The sequence below is a fragment of the Aptenodytes patagonicus genome, chromosome 3 (genome assembly GCF_965638725.1).
Source record: "Aptenodytes patagonicus chromosome 3, bAptPat1.pri.cur, whole genome shotgun sequence".
Lineage (NCBI taxonomy): Eukaryota > Metazoa > Chordata > Aves > Sphenisciformes > Spheniscidae > Aptenodytes > Aptenodytes patagonicus.
This window is the reverse complement of record NC_134951.1, coordinates 54563623-54578590: the sequence shown is the minus strand read 5'-3', so window position 1 is coordinate 54578590 and position 14968 is coordinate 54563623. Positions and strand designations below refer to the sequence as shown.

Here is a 14968-nt window from a genome sequence, read left to right as displayed (position 1 = left end):
GAATGGATTTAGTTTTTTGCTGAATGGCAGTATGTTAAGATTGGGTTTGTGCCTTGCATAGCCCCACCTTGTCTGAGGATTGAAAAGGTAGAAGGGCCTCACCCCGCTTTATTTCTTGTATGGGGTAGCAAAACCAAACCTAACCCATCATCTCCACATTGATCTTACGATAAATATTAATTAGTTTATGAATATTTCATGATCTCTCAGCAATCTTTTCATGATCTGTTTTTCATTCCTTCAACTGACTACTGGTGGGGTCCCTTTCTGCTTTCCATGTTTTCAAGTGGTATTTGTCCTCTGATGGGCTGACTGACTTCTGTAATCCAAGAACCACTAGCTTGTCATCATCAATGAAGTATGCAGCTAAAACTGGGAAGTGAGAATATAACCATTTTTAGATGTTTGCACATGATCTGACCCTAATGTTCTGGTGTGGGGTTTTTGGAGTTCACTCGCCCTTAACTATTTATTTGAGTATTTATTTAATCTCTTTCTACCTGGGATTCTGATTTGGGGGGAGCAGTAAAGTAGTTGCAAGCACTCTGTCCTGGGTGTTTTTGGAGAGGAGAAGAGAAGGTGTGAAAGCATAGAGTGTGGTCCTCTTTCTGGTAGATACTGTTGGTTTGAAAGCTTCTGCTCCAGCAGCTGAGGATAAAAGGATCCCAAATGGGGAGGAGGGAGGGATGAGAATGTCTAAGACGCTTTACTGGAGGTAAGTAGCCAGTCTTTAGATACTAACAAAAGCTTGACAGCTGTTTTTTTTAAAGCAACTCAGAGAATAAAAACAACTCAAATTGTGAGCACATCACTATTGCTTTTAATTGCAAAGTTCAACAAACTTTGTATTTCATTCCATTATTTAGTGTTAATAGTTTAAAAAAACCCAACACAACAAAAAACCTTTCCACTTATCTAACATACTTCTTGTTTCTACTTGTTTTATTTCTAGCATATTATCAAGTTTCACCGTGCCTCAAAAGCAAATAAAAAGCCCATGCAGTTGCCAAGATCTATGGTTAAATCCCTACTCTACCAGATCCTCGATGGAATCCATTACCTCCATGCAAACTGGGTGCTTCACAGAGATCTGGTAAGTGTTGCATGTATTACCTGGTTAAGAAAGTTTCACGTGCGTGTTGTTGGGTAGGAGAAGAAAAGTCCCTATTAGTAATCTTGCATATCGATCCGTACAGCTCTTCCTGTTATTGTTGCAGGAGACCAATGGAGACTTTAAACATGAAAACAAACTATGTTTTCACATTGTTTTTATCTGAGTCATCTGAGCTCAGACAATGATGCTAGATCCGGTAGAAGGATTGCAGATATCAATATCCGAAAACAGTACATGAGCCAGCTGATATATGTTGGTTGAACATTCTTTTAAGTTTGTGCACAACTTTGAAAAGATATTTAAGTAGGAAAGTGATTGATACCCTTGTACATTGTTTGGCTTACGTGCAAGTTACCATAAAAGCTAGTGAAGGAGTAGTTTTTTCATGGAGTATTTCTTTTCCATGTGGTATTTTTTCTGACCGTGGGAAGAGAACTATGAAAGAGTTGTCATCTTGAAATTTCTCATGACCTGAAGTGGCTCTTTAAGTTGATTGCAGATTACAAGGGCAGCCAGTTGCCTTGTCTTAGTTACCCTGTTCCCCTCAAAGTTTCCCACCACTCCTCATACTTAAGTGAAGTACTACGATGGGTTGCAAAAAGAACACTAACATGGGTATAGTGCTTGCTGCCACTTGCATTGTAACTAGAATTTTTGGCATGAGACAAACAACATGATGGTTAATATGCCAAATCTGTTCTAATAGTTATGCTATTGTAACATCAGTAGTAGGTATGGTGGGAAATGTAGTGTAATCTCTGTATAAAGCCGCTGCTTTTATTTGGTTATGTTTTGTAATTGCCCCAGTAGGTCAAAATAGGGATGCGTGTCCAGAAACTTATAATTGCTACTTAAGTTTTGTGAGACATAGATTGTTCTTGAGTCTTTAATAGTAAATAGGGGCTTGGATTAATTTTTGGATGTAGAACAAATGTTTTCTTAAAAGATATGAATAAACGTAAGGCAGGCCCGGAATAGATGTCACAGACATCTTCTGAAATAAATTCTATTTAATTTTTGTCATAATACCTAATAAGAGTGGCCAGAAGTAGGGTTTCAGGTTTTGGTATGGATCATTTTTTACCTTGTTCCTTGATATTTATTGTCAGTTTTTCTGTTAAATTCCAGATGTTAGTATATTTGTGTGGGGGTTTTTTTCCACTTTTGGAATAGTAGCCATGAGCAAAAGCAGGAAGCAAGTACAACCCTGATTTTCATGTTACAATTATTACTTTCCTAAGGAGACAGCTGTTGCTTTGACAGAGTGCTGAGATGTAATTAGATACAGCTTGAAAAGGAACACCTGAAAAGTCTATATTCAGCTATGTTTAAGGGAAGCATCTGTGTTTATGGAACTATTAAATATATTTACACTCAAATGCCATACATGAACTTGATATCTTGATAGGAAATACAAGATGGTATCTAGAATAATAACAACAAATACCCTAGAGAATTTTCTTGCCGGTGTTGCTATTTCCAGCCTGCAGCACCAGGTGTTTTGCATGACTAGTGCCGCTACTTTACAGGTCTTATCTGTTGTTGATGTGTTGCAGCAAAGCTGGTGCCTAATGTCTCTGTCTTTTCTCTTGGAACTTTGAGAGGTGATGGTTGCTGTTACGAAAAAGACAACTATTTTATGGCACTGGAATGATAGTGCTTGATTGATGTTGGCATAATTGAGAAGGGAGAAGAACAGAAATTTCTGAAGTCTTAATGTGTTCTTGGTATGCAAATAAATTTAAGCTAATGGCTTCTGGGATAGCTCAGTGAGTGAAAGGAAACCACTTAAAAAATTGCTTTGGTACACTGGTGATTTAAAGGTGTATTCAGAATCTTTTGCCTTTTCAAAAATCATTGCAGATTTCTGAAGAATTCAGGTATTTCAAATGGTTATTTTGCATCTCGAACACAGTAAGGAAAAAAAGATGTTATTCTGGATGTGTCCTGTCTGCTCTTGAAATTAGGAGTTAATGGAACCATTTAGTAACCAATTTAAATTCTCAGTTAACAAAAAATTTTGTATATCTAATTTTTATTCATATGCTCATACCTGTGATTTTTGCTTCTAAGAATGGTACCTCAGGCATGATTCCACTGGGATCAGTTTCTTGCATAATACGTAAATACCAACTCTTCAGTGTCCTTTTAAGATGGGGAGCAGTTTGTCTGGTGTTTTTCTCTTAGCTGTTTCAATTTGCATCTGCTGGAAAAATATTTTTCTATTTTATGTAAACCAATGTTTTGCATCAAGACACCTTGTACTTTCCTGGTTTAATATAACTCTGTTCTTACTATTTTTAGCATGCATTTGGACGTAGACCAAAGATGGTCACATCCATAAAAGTCATGTTATGCTTATTTCATTGCTTTTTTTTTTATTTTTAAAAAAAATTAGATTCTCCAAGAATATTTATCATAATATTAGCCAAATTCTCCTGAGCTGTGTGACCTTTAGAATTTATTTAACTAATGTTGCAGTGAAAAAAACAGAAACATGGGAGGTTAGGTATTTGTGAGAGTACTTGCTTGGATGTATTTGAAGAACATTGTTTAAATCTTAATTTGTTACTGTCTTAAATCAAAGAGTTTTTAAAGAAGCTAGAATACCAAATGTGCTTTTAAAAAAACCCCTGGTTCTCAATGGATCTGTATTTTTAGATACCTTAAAATTGTTACTCTTAAGTTATTTTTAAGATCAGCAGTAGCCAGCAAAAGCATGACAGAGTGATAAAACTGGTGAACAATGTGAACTTGCAGACTTAGAATACATGTCCTGTCCTTTGGCTGAGGTAATGGATAGTCACTGCCACAAGGAGATAGCCTCGTTCCCTTCTTCACTACCAGTAGGCATTGCCTCCCATTTTAATGGCCTGGCAGGTGACACTCACCTGACTCATGGTGAGCTCATTCAGGTGGTTAAACCCGCAGAAAGTATTCGCTCTTCTCCTGCAGAACTCGTTTTCTGCAGGATTAGCTCCCTGAGGGATCTCATTGGGAGCTTACATGTGTGCAGGAGCTGGCGCAGAAGCAGCGTGAGGATGGAGATGGTGGCAGAAAGCTGAACAGTTCGTTCTGGCATCACCTGCCATTAGATCAGATTATTTTATTATTAAAATGCACTTTTTAAATTCTTAGATGAAAGAGTAAGTGTTTTTTAAAAGGTGAAATTCAGTTGTGGTTCTAAATCAGTGTAGCCTATGTTTGCCTTTAATCTTTTCTGATCCAAGACTTAAGTCATCTTAAACTCTTCCAACACATGTCCAAATTTAGGAAAGTGCCCAAACTGAGGCAAATTATAACACCAAATACACTCACGCTTGTACTTCTAGAAATACGAAAATAATTTACTGTAGCGTATACTTTAATTTATTGTAATATTGGGGTTATTTTGTTTCTGGTTTTCTTATCCTGAAAGTGGCTTATTGGGTACACTTTCTGGCTAAGCTGTGAATTTCTGTCAGTTTAAAAAATATTCAGCAGTAACTTTCTTTACTGCAATATTCAAACCAGTACAGAATATGGGACAGGAGCATTAGAGTTTTGATTTCTTTGGATAGCATTGAGTCAGTTTATACACCTTGGAGTTGACATAATGCTATAAAAATCCATACATTTGTTCTATCAAGCCATTTGGAATGGCATTTTGTTGTTGGGTTGCATGTTGTTGGGCAATGATAATTTTGCCTTTTCAACATAGCAGCACTCCTGAAAGCCATATGTGAGAGGAGGAGGTGGCATTGCTGGCTCTGCTAGCTGCTGGGTATTTCATTATAAACAAGAAGTTAATGTAGATAAATATTAGAGCAAGAATCTTTTGGTACTAAGCTTTTGTTTTTAAAGTGCTCTGTATACACTGTGGGCTGTCCACCTGAAGGAGATCTAAAATTGTGCTCCATACCTTGAGTCAGTAGCAAGTTAGAAGATGCAGCACGTGGAGTACAGTGTTATAATATCTTTGTCCCCTCCTCCCCCAAATGTGAATTATTTAGATTCTACAGGAATGTTCAGCAAAGGCCTTACTTTACAGAGATGTCTGAAAATGGAGATCTTCCATACACTGTTCACAGTGCATGTTCATGTTAGCAACAGAAAAGATTTTGGCACTTTTTCTTGTGCTAATAACCCTTCTGTAGCTGACGTTAGTTGCTTAAGGACAAAAGCAGGCAGAGACCATTTCCTTTAGAACTTGGTAAAAGCAATTTCTATTTGTAATAGGACATATTTTCCTGGAGGGAGGTATTATCTATGAGATGTTTTAAGTGGGCAGAAACTATGTTGAGGAATTAATTTAAGATTCCACTTGCGTCCTTGAGCATTTACTTAGTATTCTGCTTAACGTTATTAAAACTCCTGGTTGAAAAACGAATGTTAGAAATCAAACTCACCAGAGAAATGAAGACTTTCCCCCACACACCCCCTTCCCCCTGCCCCTAGGATTGTGTTAAATGGTTGCTTTCAGCATTCTGAAACCAGAAACTTGCTCATTGCAATAGTTGTATAAACTAACTTTGTAAAATGAGCCAAGTTCCTAAAGTGCTTTTATTATGATTTTAAATACTTGTTGACTATGAATTTCCCAGTTTCTCTGGTATTGCCCCTCTGCAGCTTTAGAATGTCTAAATTGACTGCATATCTTGTTTTACAAATTGAAGAGATCAGTTTACAGCAAAAGCCTTGTAGATGGAACAACAGTGATATAAGTGAAAAGACTCGACATTAGACACACCTTCAGACTCATGATTTTGATTTACATACAGAGGGCAGAGTTAACATGTTCTGATGGATCAAAAGGTGTCCATGAATCTCAACATTGCAGAGATTTCAAATAAATTCCTTTTCACTGTAATTTGTATTATTCTGTTTAGAAAAAGATTTAGGTGTCTAAAGTATAAGTGAGACAGAGGGTAGATTCTAGATGAGGTGGTTCCCTGGGCAGGTTTGGATGTGTAACTTACTGTTGATGCAGAAGGCGGCCGTGCTGCCTCTACTCCTCTCTGTTCCACTGTGCTCCTCCTCCCCCTTCAAGCTGAGGATTGGAAAACTAACATGAGTTAAAATTAGACTCACAAAGCAGAGGTTGATCTGTATGCAAGTTCATTCCCTGATCTGGTTCAGTATGCAATTACACAAATGCTTATGTAGGGTGAATATGTAGGCAAGATGGATATATGTGTGGGAGCCAAGTGGACAAGGATGGGACATAAGGGAAGGGTAGACTTCCATTTTCAGTGACATTGTCCTATTCTGCTGTCAGTGTTAAGTATATGATCTGTAATCCTTCTCCTTAACTGTTTTGGTACCTGTAAATTTGTTGGTGCCTAGCTTTTGGCCAGTAAGAATAAAATGAGCACCTGAAATTTCTCAACATAAGAAATCTAAGATTTGGTGTTTTGAGTTGTGTTTTTTGAAGAATCTAATTACAGTTGTTGAAATAATATTTTTGCCAGCGGCAGAAAGCAGAGTGAGCCTGTTTCTCAGGTCCTCCAGTTTAGTCTACGATGTCAGAATAAATACACCTTCTTTGGCATTTAAAGCAAATATGAACAGCGGTTGCAAGGAAAGGGTACTTTTCCTACTTCTGCTGTGGAAGAGAATGGGTGGTAATGTGGCAGATTTCTGCAACCAAGTGACTAAATCCTGAAGCGAATTCTGGATGTAGAGTCCTTATATACACTGCAGGACAGCTCTTATGGTGGTATCGGTGAAGAAAGGTGGTTGTAGTGAAAACTTAAGGATTGTTTTTGTCACTTAGAAAGACAGCAAATGTTTAGAGTTTTGAAGCTGATACGTACATCAACAGAGTGGAGATAGTAATTGAGTTTGTGGCTTATATTACTAAGAGATAATGGATAGAAGTAGGAGATGGGGAAGAAAAACAAGTAAAAGGAATCTCAGTGGGAAACTGAAGCAAAGACGGATTTTTTTTTTCAGAAAACACAGCTAATGGAGAGAGCAAGAAGAGCCAACAAGTCTTCCTGCAGCTCTGTCTCAGCCATCTCTGTGTACATGCCCTGCAACACCGTGCATCATTTTTCCTTGCTGATAGCCAAGATTCGCTTTTCTCAGGGTTTTTGTGATGTCCCACCCCATTATTCCAGTCAGGCCCAAATCTTACTTGAGCTGGCCTTTCCTTGCCACTTTGGCTGCCGAGTGGGCTAAGCTGGTGATGCTTCCATGTCCACGTGTGCTTTTTTCAGTGTAACCCTTTCTCTCCAAATCAACCTTCTCACTCTAATTTCACTAAGGGGGGGAGGGAGGAGGAATCCAACTGTGGCGAAGACTTTGCCACTGGTTTTCCATCTCCAGCTTTTTTATTACCATACCCTTGTCTCTTAAAGCAGGAGAAGATCATGTATGTGTTCTGTAGTTTGCTTCGCTATGTCTGTCTGTATTAGCAGAAGCTATTTTCATTGCGTGCTTAAGATAATCAGTTTGTGTTTCTTCCCGGAGTGGATTATAGAGTGTCCGTGCACTTCTGCCACCTGCAGAATTTATGGAGTGCTAATCTGGGCATTTTTGTTGGAATGACACAGCAGACAGCTGAGGTTTGATACAATTTTGACTCCGCGTGTCTGTTTATGTAGCGAATGTCTATAGACAGTCTTTAGGATGATCAGGCATGTGAGCTCCCAGAATCAGGCTTCTTAATATCCAGCTATCCCTGGATATTAATATCCCTGAATATCCAGCTACTGCAATAATAGTAAACCCTGTATCTTTCCAAGGGTAAATCTTTAGCAGAGCCACAAGATGCCCATGTGGTGACTGGTGCTGGCTCTGGCTGGCCATGATTTCACTCAGGGCAAGCTGTCTTCTCCGGTGCTCCAGCTCCACATCTCTTGTGGAGCGGTGTGTAGTGGACAATGCAGTAGTTGTTCTTCTCTCTCAGGGTTGTCTGGAAGCCGTAGCCATCTGGAGACTGTGGGTTTTCTCCTGTCAGAAGTAAAAGAGAAAGGGAAAGCCCAAACTGAAGGGGCCAGGCAGATGACTTTGCGGGAATTGGCAATTTCCGTCTCCCACAAAGGCACAGCCTATTCAGAAATGATTAAACTATGTAGTGTTTCATCCTCTAACTCTGATAATTTGTAATTTTAAAAATAAATATTTATTATTAATTTATTCGGAATGAGAATTTTAAATTATCTGTCACAATGTTAGTATAGAATACCAACATTTTAGTAAATTTTCAGTAATTCAATTATAATAAATTCAATAAAGCTCCAACAGTTTTCAGATTTTTAGTTTTCTGGTTGGCTCTTAGTTTAGGGTTTAATTAAAAAAAACAGTAATTATTTTCTCATAGTAATCCTCCCCTAGCCAGTATGTAAATCTGCAGTCTCTTAACATGGACCTCTGCCTGGGCTCTGCTCTGGAACTTTGCTGCCACATTACACAGCTCACTTGACCTCTCTTTGCCTCTGTTTCCCAATCTGTTAGCTATTTATGGGTATAACTCGTAGCTTACTGCTTTATGTGCTATGAAATCTTTGAGTGAAAGCAGTATAATATGTGTGGTTTATGTAGTTAACTTTTTTTTTGTGGTTTGATACTCTTCTTCTAATGAGCTGGAAGTATTAACAAAGACTAAGAATTAAAATAAATTGCGTGTTGTATGAAGGCACCAGAAAATTTCTTAAAATTGTGAAGTGGATACTGACTTTTTACTTCTGCTTTCGTGTAAAAACCTTTGAGAAATGAGAACTTTCTCAGTGCTTCGTATTACTAGTTTATAGTATTTAACTACTCACTCCTCTTCCTCACTGTGCCCTCCCAAGAAGATTTTCCAGGCCAATAAATAATTAGAAAAGTTACCTAAAAAGCAGCAGAACTGAAGTGGTTTTTAAGTGTCCCACTTGCAATTTGCTAAGCAAGCGAACTGTGGGTTTGAAAGATAAAATGTAAAATGACGAGTGTGGGAAACTCCCCTTTTACCAACAAGTCTAAAAAAGGATTTTTATGTGCTGATAATCAAAAGTAAATTTAGATGTAGGTTTATGCATCCCTCTCTTGACAAGCAGCTGCTGCGCAGGAATGCAGAGCTGTTGGGTCCTGCCTCCTGCCAGTAATTTTGCACTGGCTTGAAAAGCTTCTTGGCCCTGTTCGCCCATTTGGGCGCGCACACGCCTCCTATAAATAAATAACGAGTCAACCTGTCTGCCAGTTTCTTTAAACTTTTTAAAAACACTGTAATTGTAATCCCCACTGTTCTGTGTCATTGTGTGTGTGTGCATCCGCATGAGAAGGGTGCACAAATGTGTACGGACACGCGCTCCCGACTCATGTTCTTCCCTAGTTGTGTATGGGTTTGGGCCTCTTAATCCTTTATTATTCCATCTGCATGATCTCTTTGGGGTGAAGGGGACTTTCCACAGTGTCAGAGAATCTTACTGATGATCATACTCAGCTTGCAGATTTCCCAAAAGAAAGGAAATGCAAGCTAAACCTCTGTACTTCGAGGGATTAGACTCCATGATGACTTTAGAAAGTGATTTGAATTTATTAGCTGAAAGGTTAACACATTTTTCTTCTTTTATATCTGGTTAGAGAGAGGATACACTTTTTTATTTACTGCTGAGGAACAACAGTATGTGGGTCCTTATACGTGTATCTACATAGATACGTGCTTCTAGATAGATAAATGAACCAGAAATTTTACGTGCTGAATAGCAAACTGAGTTTTATCAGCATATGCTTTTCTTTTTTCTTTTCTGTTTAAATATTAGGCATATATTGAGGGGCACCTACTAAAAAACGGTGCATTTCTCATTACTCAGAACTTTGCTTTTCTCCTTCAGTTGTAAAAAGCAATCTTCACACGATTTAGAAAGGTGTAAGAAGACATGCACAGAGTATTACGTCTATTGAGTACATGGAAACAGCAATTTTTCCGAGACTGACTAATGCATACCTTTTGGTTTGTGGCAAGAGTATTAAGAAGGTGCTTGTAGAATAATTTTTACTAATAAAAATAATTACAATTGAAGAAAAATGTTTTACCTCAGGTTCTGAAACAAGCTTATGCCCATAAAACCCTGACTGGATATAAATTCAGATGAGTCAGAAGAGACAAAGGGACTGCTTTAATGTTCTTCTGGCTGCGTTTTGCTGCTAAAGTCAACAGATGACATATGGCTCCTATGAGCTTCATATCTCTTCCTGAGGTGAAAAAAGGGCGAGGAGGAAGCAGAAGTATTAAAGTAATTCTAGAATTAATTTGTTTTTTTCCCGATACAGAGAAAACAGAAGGGAAATGTCATCTTTTCTAATAGCCCCAATTCAGATACCATCTGCTGTATGAAGGTTTCTAGTAAATACTTGATGTATTTAGCTTACTGTTGCAGCTGACCATTTGGAGTGAGCAAACTGGGTTTTGCGTTCTAAATGAAAAATGCAAAGTTTAGAAGAAGCTTTTAAAAGTTTTTCTTTTGTAAAAGACTCACTGCTTTTTTTTTTCTGTTGGAGAAAGTACCCTTGGGATAATGGGATTGGCTACAAGTCCGTCTGTCAGGTTATTTCTGTTTGGACTCATTGCCCCTTCTGAATAAGGCTACAAAGGTTGGCACCACGTTGTTGACATGTTCGTATTTAGACTAATAGAAATTAATGAAGCTTAAAAGAAGTACATTAAAATCAGTGAAGACAACTAATGTAACAACATATGATATTCAAGAAAAAAATGAGAACACTGCATTTGTTCTTCATGTTGCTTGCCATCTTGCGCTTGTGCGTTTCGCTTCATTTGCAAGCATACTGTAGTTATTACTGCTCTACTAAGATGTTGCAGTAACGTTGCAGATTGTCTTGCTTTTAAATTAAGCATCTTTGATCAGCAATCCAGGAAGCTGCAGTGATTAACAAAAGATTCCTCAGTTTTATGTGTGAACCTTGTCAAAGAAACGGGCTCTGCTGCAGAAAATGATTGATCAGCTGGTGTTTCACTGATGGCTTGTCTCAGGACCTCTTTGTCTTCTCTAACCTCCATCCTTTCCGCTTTCTGGCTAATGTTTCAGAAATCATCTACCTTACTGTAGCTGTAAGACCAAATACCACAGTTATGTCAGTTAAAGAAAACGAAGGAAATACTTAATACAGTCTGTGAAGTGACCAACTATGTGAAGTGGTCCTCAGAACCTGGGCATTAGGTCTTCAAATTCATCTTTAGGGAGGATTATGGTAGTCTTATACTTGTGGGTTTTTTTTAATTACAAGTAAAACCACCTTGGAATTAAATTTTCAAGCCATTTTAATAAATACAGGAACAAACCTTCAGCATGTCTGGACCACTGGTAAAAGTATTTATAATATTCTTTCACCTATTAACAGTGAAGCCGTGAAGATTGCCAGTCAAGAAAGGCTTGTCATAGTGCAAGTAGTCAGTCTTAAACACATACAGTTCTCTGTATACCAAACCTCTGTACTAACAGGATTATTTTAACTGTTCTTTCTCTTCTCTGTTGTTTTCCTGCCCTCTGGAAGCTAAATCCTATGTGAATATATGACAGGCATTTTGACAGACCCCCATTCCATGCTGTTCAGCGCCTCAGAGGTGTTAGAGCACAATTTGCTATTACCTTCTGGTTTCCTTTTAGTGGCTTGTAGAAGCACTTCCCCAAGAGTTCAGTAACTTTCCTGTGCTACTTTGTAAAGTAGTAAAAACCAGCGTGGAAAGTCTTTTATCTTATTTAAGTAATCTGATGGCATCTGAAAAATGTTTTTTATATTGGGATTATGGTTTTGCATTCTCAAACAACCCCTCCCTCCCACCCCCAAGCTAGCCCCCCTCTGTGATGCTTTGGTTCCTACTGGTGTAATAAACTTTGAATATAAATTTTGGTTGGTTTTATATTAGTTTATTTCTATTTAACCACTTCTATTTATTTTGTTTTTGTTGTTGTTGAAGAGTTTTACCTAAAAAAGAAAAAATCAAAACAGTAATAAAAATGAAGTAAGGTGGTACTAAGAGTTTACACTTGCTTATTTGGCTAGCTTAAATATTGAGCCCAAATCCCAAAACTTAGCATGATAATGTTCTATGTAGCTGGTGTTCTCAAATATAACTAATGTCTAAGAAAATTCTGTAGACAATATTTTGCATTCCTGAAATTCCCCTCGGAATGGGGGATTTCAGCTACTCAAGCCATTTTTGTCTTATGCGGTAATTGTTGCCAAAGAGTGGGCTTTTCACAAATGTGTCTTCTGTTCTACATTTTTCTTTAATCCATGAAACATGCTTGTACATTTTGACTTTGATTTGCCTTTCATATAGTTATTTTTGATGTAACAGTTGTGGATGATGATTGTTAAGAATTATGAATTAAGTGCAAACTCCAGTAAGTTATATTTTAATGAGCTGATATTGACTTCTAATGCTATGAAAATTATTTTTGTGGCTGTTGAACTGCGAATATGATTAGCTGTTTGCCAGCTCAGCTGAAATTGAGTCTCTTAAATGGGATGTTAAAGTTGTTTTTGCTTCTTGAAATTCAGGATGTGAATTCCAATCTCAGCCCTAAAACTGATTGCTTATCAAGTAAATATTAATTTGAATTCTTGATAGTTAAAACCAAGAGAATTGCAGACCCATTTAGGTTTTGGGTAATGTGTATGCTTGAAATTCTGGTTATCTGGATAGTATACTAATTTTGCAGTAGCTTCTTACTAATTTTACTGTCAGCAAATACATATGCTATGGCTGGCTGACTGCTGCTGTTTGTTAGGACACAGGATTTACTTGGAAGCTTATTTCTCTGTGCGTGTCTCCTTGCTCTGGTGGAGAGCTGCTGTTCTTATTTGCCAGCTTTTGTAGTGGGATGGGAAGGGCTTGCAGTGGCAGCAAACCTTTTAGGGGACCTAGAAGTCATCTTTTCTATGTTACATAAAAATACCTGAGTGCATATTGCAAGTGGTGTGTTTAAGTTTGAAAAAATGTTAAACAAATCGAGCTGTTTTTTAGTTTATCTCACTTGCAAGCTATTTCTCCTCCTGCAATGTGGAAGTTTTGATGCTTATTTTATCCCTGTCTATAGGGATATATATCACTTTATAACCGGTAGTTTACTGAAGTGCTGATCCCCATAGTTCTGCTCACTTACAACTTTTCTTTTTGCTTCATTGGAAAAATACTATATGCTGATCTCTCTCTTTCTCTCTCTCTGGGGTGGTGTACATGGGAACACTCAGGAATGTCTGCATTAACTAAATTTTAAATTAACTAAATTGTGTTAAAATTCTTTGTGGCTATTCTGAGTGGTCTGAAAACTGATTTGTGCTCAATTCAGCTGTGCCAGTGCGAGGTGGTGCTGTCTCAGACCTCCCAGCCCTCCGCTGCGCTGGAGGCGATGCTGGGTACCATGCAGCCAGTGATGCGAGTGTGCTTTTCCGCTGCGGCTGTCCCAGCCTGCGGTCTTGGCACTAATTTTTGCCCTTGGCAAAGGTGTATATATATTCCTGCTGAGGTGCTAAAGTGGGCTGGAGGGCAGTGGCAGAGGAGCCCGTTCACTGCAGCTGTCTGCTGTCTGGGTGATTATCTCCAGTGGAGAGACAGTGTGGACTGCTAGAGGCAGTAATGTTTGAAACTGTACAGCTGTTTTTCTTGGTGCACACGACTTGGAACCTTTCTTCAGTATTTAGGTAGCTTTAATTTAATTTAGTTGAAAAACTTAAACTAAAGTGGAGGGTATGGCTACATGAACAAGTTACAGCAAGGCAGTCTAGGGTGTGGATTTACTCTGCATTAGTTGCCCTGTAGTAACTGCTCACCTGCATGTTTTTATCCTACAGAAAATGCATAGTCCTTTGATATCTCACTCCTTAATGACAGTGAGATAAAATTGCCTAACATACCATCATTCAAACTGGACAGCTACTGCATTAATTTCCAAGTGCCTTACATTGTTTCTGAGGATGATTTCATTAGAATGCTGGTAACTAAAATGTCACTATGATAATGACTTTATGGTGGTTTTTTTTTTCTGACTGGTACCCATATCTTGAGCTTATAAAACAATTCAACCTTTTGGGTACAGTCCTCCTACAGTGCATCTCTAGTTTAGTCCTTAGTATGCAAGAACCACTTCAGTCTTACAAAAAAATTGTGTTCAGAATTGGGGGTGTGTGCGTGTCAGTATCCCTTTTCATCTTATTAATATCAGATTTCAAGTTGTCGAATGAGTTGATAGCTTTTGGATTTTCAATAGGAGGGACATTACAGCCATTAAATCTGTATTAAAGCTATTATTGCCACTAATAAATCTTCCCTAGACTTTCACCCTGGTCCAAAGTTTGTAACATGACTATTTTCAAAATGGATGTTGTAACTACAGAGAAGAATTTCAACTGATGGGCCTAGCATATACAAAACATGGGACAGAGTAACAGGGAGTAGAAAGTGCTCTGATGGTATGTTCTGAAAGCTAGGGGTTTTCTCAAAGGTATTTTGTTGCACAGTAGGCTTTTCAAAAGTCATAATCTGGCTTTGAGGAACAGGAGTTGAGCGCCTAGCCTATTTATGCAGTTTGAAAAAAGAAAATAAAATTTCCCACAGGGAGTTTATTTGCATTTTAAGCACTTGATGTTTTGTGAGAATGTCCAAGGACTTATTGGCAACATCAACAGTGAGGTAAATCATAAACCTCGAGCACTAAAAACATAGACATTTTTCCTAGTAAACTGGGGCAAATTTGCTGTAGCGAGGACAATCATGTCTTTCTTTGAAAGTGTACTATGTGTTTGGAGTTGTTTAATTTAAAACAAACAAACAAAAATTAGGACAGCTTGACCTGCCACATTTAAACATGTTCATGTTTTTGGCATGAATCACAACATTTCTCAGGAGTTGGCGGTATCTCACAG

At 38.0% G+C, this 14968-nt stretch overlaps 1 protein-coding gene across 1 annotated transcript in view; it reads left to right on the top strand.

The window, feature by feature from the left end:
• Nucleotides 1–14968, top strand: part of CDK19 (cyclin dependent kinase 19) — a 140380-nt gene that overhangs the window by 66122 nt on the left and 59290 nt on the right. Inside the window, exon 4 of the mRNA XM_076333420.1 lies at nucleotides 953–1093. Within this exon, the coding sequence (XP_076189535.1) occupies nucleotides 953–1093 (141 nt within the window). The remainder of the gene's footprint in view (nucleotides 1–952; nucleotides 1094–14968) is intronic.